General features: G+C 35.7%; 1 protein-coding gene across 1 annotated transcript; it reads right to left on the bottom strand.

Moving 5' to 3' along the window:
* Window positions 1-2319: 2319 nt before the first annotated feature.
* Window positions 2320-3495, bottom strand: TENT5D (terminal nucleotidyltransferase 5D; the record flags this gene model as incomplete). Its single annotated transcript, XM_084870667.1, has 1 exon — window positions 2320-3495. One exon carries the CDS (start codon window positions 3493-3495, stop codon window positions 2320-2322), a length of 1176 nt encoding a protein of 391 aa, XP_084726793.1.
* Between the last annotated feature and the right edge of the window lie 1363 nt (window positions 3496-4858).

The following is a 4858-nucleotide window of genomic DNA, read 5'->3' as shown; positions in this document are numbered from 1 at the left end:
TAGTTTGAATTCTGAGTGATACAGTAAGCCATGTAAGTAATTTCACATTTAGTTGACTAGAATTTCAGGGTTCTTAAAAAACTGAAAAGTTAATAGGTATCTCCAGAATTATGGCCTTTGAATTAAAATGTTGTTGATGTACCCTAGTTAAGAGAAACCTTGAAAACATCAGAGATCCTAAAATTGGATTATCTACAATGCATACATGAAAGATTTATTCTCTAGAATGGTGAAATCTATTATCACAATTCTATATGAGTCAATAATTCTGATATTTCCAGACTCTACCTTCACTAGAAACTAAACTTGGAAAAGTGTCATTTTATCTTTTGGTAATATAATCCACAGTAACTTTGTCTCTAGAATTCATTTCTTTCTTGCCTCTGATCACTGTGAGCAGAGAGGTATCATTTTAGCATACAAGAAAAAGGTAGAAGAAATAAATGAGGGAATAAAAACTTGCTTTTCAGAAAAATTAATTACCTGCCTCCTTTTTGTAAACTGTTAGGATTACAATTTGGATGTCCCTTTTACAGAGGTACACTTCTTGACTTAGTAAACAGGCACTGAATTTCATATGCTGTCAAGAGATATAAATGAAATATGGTCCTCTACATTTCTAAAGCAGACATATAGCATATACTCCTTCAGTTTTAGGTACATGCACTCTCACAAACTGAACACTTGGGGCAGGAAGATGACTCTTTTTTAACTAATACATTATGTCAATAGATTACAGAATTTTCTCTTTAATAAAGCATTTATTAATTCTTTGTTTGTCCCAAGCAAAGAGATGAACCCATGTTTTACAGCCTCAGCATTGTGTGACTAATATATGTATATATTTATATATGTATATACATACATTTTAAAATATGACTTTTTAAAGATATATTGATACCCAGTGGTGCCATGGTACAAAACACTTGAAAAAGATCAGTTATTTGAAAATGCCATATTTGGGGTACTTCTTGTATCCAATACAGTAATATAGAGAAGACAGATTAAGCACAGTCTATAAGTGGCAAACTCAGAATATGCCTGCTGTATCATGCTGTGATGGAAAAACTTGGAATGGTTAATGAAAAGTGACATGGAAATTCATAAAAAATCAGAAGTAAAAATATTGAATTTTTCTGATGGCCTTATCTATATTCATTCAGGACAGCTCCCAATATGTCCTAGCAAATAATATTTGTCATTTTCTTCCTTATACAAAGAAAACACTGTTTTACTACCACTGGTAGATTTGTTAGCAGTATATTTGATGTATTGAGTTGATATTTAGATACTGGATAGATATATGCAATTGTTGAGTAAATTAGTGTTATGGAAAAATTCACAGAGGAGGCACTTGACTGGCATTAACTGATCTTTGGTAAAAGCAAAATAAAACAAAAATGCTTATTTAGTTATATTTAAAAATATTTTTACTTGTTAACACTGAATGTCTCCAGATATATTAACATATCCTTCAGTTAGATAATAAAAATGATAAATGTCATAACTAAACACCTCTGCTTATTTTTTTTTTTGCTGTTAGCTATTTGAAGTGTCTTGTTAATAGATAATGATAAACTTTCATGTTCAGAGTTGGTAATTCTAATTCTTTTCAACTTATTTGGGAGAAAAATGAAGAAATCTATATATCTGGTCATATTATTGGTGGTACAGCCAGATGATATTATTCTGCAAATCTACAAATTAAGTTAACCTAGTTGATAAATTAATAATGCCCAGTATTTTCCAGTATCATATTTTTCAGTGTTCCTTCAAACTATAGTAAGAATTTGTATCTAACCCAATGTAATTGAAAAATAAAATAAATGTTTGCAAAGTCTAGGGTTTCAATATTTTATATGTCCATTGTCTTTGAACTGAGTCATTTGTTAAGTATTGAAAAATTCATTGACAGTATCCAATTAGAAAAAAATGAAGCAAACATAGGAATTGACTAAATGTTGGCATTTGTCTTATCTCTGGATTGAAATTATGAGTCTGTTCTTTTATACTTTAATCAGAATGCAGGCATCTCTAATGTATTTCTCACAGCAAATCTGAAAGTCTTAAGTGGTAAGATTTGAAAATCATTTTAAGTGGTCTACAACATTTGAAAGGTATTATAGCTAATAATCTCTGAAAATCGTTTGAAGTGGTCAGTTCACAGATGATATTTTATTTACTATGATATAATAACCAATGAAAAATAGTTGGTAACTCCATACAAACAATAATAATCTTAAATTTTATGGAATTTGTAAACTTGCTTTTAAGAGGTGTTTAATTAAAGCAAGTTTTTGTTGTATTTTTTTTTTTTTTTTAGACCATACCATTTGGCACATTAGGGTACCCTGGTAGGAATGGCCTAAAGAAAATAGGTGGTCGTTTTCCAGATACTGTATAAAAATTAGGATACCCTCTCTCAGGAACAAAGTATGGAGCAGGTTGATAAAAGCAAGTTACATTATTTGTATTGGGTAGAATGTTGTGTTCTCCTAGTACTTTTAAAGCCATATAGGTAATCATATCGATTGTCTGTCTTCTTTCATGACGCATGAGGCAAACGGTGCTTTCATCTACAACTCCACGCAAAATCATAAGGTAGTCATACTTGCTTTTGTCTTCACCCGTGAAATGGTTGCGGAGGTATGATTCAATCTTCCTTTGCTGCTCTACTACATCAGGAAAATCAATGAAAAATCTAGAGCACATGTAACGTTCAAGGGTCTTGATTTCTGCTTCACAAACAGGCTTAAAATCTCGAACCAGCAAGTTGCTGTACTTCAGAAGGCCACCACCTCTAATCTCCTCAGGTTTTCTGGTAGATATAAGCTTGCATTGCAAATGCATCATTGCTTCTTGAAAGTTTCCATATAGGCTTTCAGCTACCACAACAGGATATGACTCTTGGGTTAACTTAGCATTTTCGTCATTGTAGAATTCTAACATGTCATCCAAATGGATTTGAAAAGAATCTACACTAAATTCAAACTGCCGTTTGAGTGAATTCACAAATTTTAGCTCTACATTCTTCCCAGTGTTGTTTGAAAGAGAGATGAGACTCCACTGATCGTGCTTATTGCAAACTTTGACCATCTTCTGCACATATGCCTCCTTCATGATATTTGGGGTAATCTTTTCTTTTTTCACACCTTTTGGTAAAAAATCAAGTAGACAACCTAAAACTACATCCTTAACAATCTGAAATTCTTGATCAGTTGGTAGATCAACACGAAAAATAACATCCAGATCCTTATAGACGATTCCACTGTGGCTTGCAAGTATGTAACTTGCAATGGAACCATTTAATCTGGTATCTTTAACAATAATTCCTTGCTTTATCAGTTGATCTTTGACAACGTTTATGATATGTTTTAGTTTTACCTCCATTGTGGGGAAATGTCCCCTTCCATGAATTGGAATTACTTCATCTAACACTTGATCCAGTATTATAACTTGATCCCAAGTCAGATTACTGAATCCAACTTCAGACATTTTGAAGTCAGTAGGTCAACTAGAAAGCAAGCAAAATATTGAGAAGAAATGTTAGCATTTTAAAAGCAGTGTTATACCCGAAGTGTATGAAAAAGTTAAGAATAGACTTGTCCTCAAAATAAATAACATTAAAACTAGGAAGTAAATGATCAATGTATCTAATTTATAAGGGAAATAAAGCTATTTTGATTATGCCAAGATTGTTAGAACCATTACTGCATGCAAACAGGCACTCTCAGGGATTTGTTAGAATTATAATTATTTTTATGTAAAATGATGGCCTTCCTCATTATTTATTTATGTAAATATTATGATTGTGTTTGGTGTTATAAATTTTGTTCATAAGATAATCATAATACATCACTGAGGTTAACTGTCATGAATTTAAAGTGAGATCAAAACAGCATATCTGATGGAATAGCATGATGATGACATTATGTTCAAAAGCAATATATGGCATCTTTAAGCCAAAAGCATTGGAGAATTCATCATATATATTGCACAGAAAATGAAAATTAGAATAAAAAAAACTTATAAAAAATGATGATGAAAATAAGTGGGATACACACATTATTACCTACTTGAGGCCAGGTGCATAAAATTTGTGCACAGGGGAGGGTGTGTCCCTTAGCCCAGCCTGCACCCTTTCCAAACTGGGACCCCTTGAGAGAGGTCTGATTGCCCATTTAGGCCCAATCCCACTGCGGGGAGGGGTGGGGGGAGACACACACACACACGGACTTGAGTTGGGAGGGACCAGTTGTGTGTGTGCAGGAGGCAGCTGATCAATGGATTAACCAACTCACATCCAGGACTGCTGGCTCCCAACCATTCGCCTGCCGGCCTGCCTGATTGCCCCTAACCACTTCTGTCTGCCAGCCTGATCACTCCCTAACCACTCTTCTGCCAGCCAGATTGATGCCTACCTGCTCCCCTGCCGGCCAAATTGCCACTAACTGCCCTCCCCTGCAGGCCAGGTCACCCCCAATTGCCCAACCCTGCAGGCATGATCCCCCCCAACTGCCTCCCCTACAGGCCTGGATCCCCCCCTCCCAACTGTCCTCTCCTGCAGGCTCAGTCACTCACAACTGCCATCCCCTGAAGGCCTTGTGTCCCCAATTGCCCTCCTCTGCTGGCCTGGTCACCCCCAACTGTCCTCCTCTGTTGGCCCAGTCACCCCCAGCTGCCCTCCCCTGCTTGCCTGATCGCCCACAACTGCCCTCCCCTGCAAGTCATCTTGTGGTGGCTATCTTGTGTCCACATGGGGGCAAGATCTTTGACCACATGGGGGCAGTTATCTTGTGTGTTGGAGTGATGGTCAATTTGCATATTACTCTTTTATTAGATAGGATGATAGAATGGA

The sequence above is a fragment of the Pipistrellus hanaki genome (assembly GCF_964339955.1).
Source record: "Pipistrellus hanaki genome assembly, chromosome: X".
Taxonomy (NCBI): domain Eukaryota; kingdom Metazoa; phylum Chordata; class Mammalia; order Chiroptera; family Vespertilionidae; genus Pipistrellus; species Pipistrellus hanaki.
This window is presented reverse-complemented; position numbering and strand designations above follow the sequence as displayed.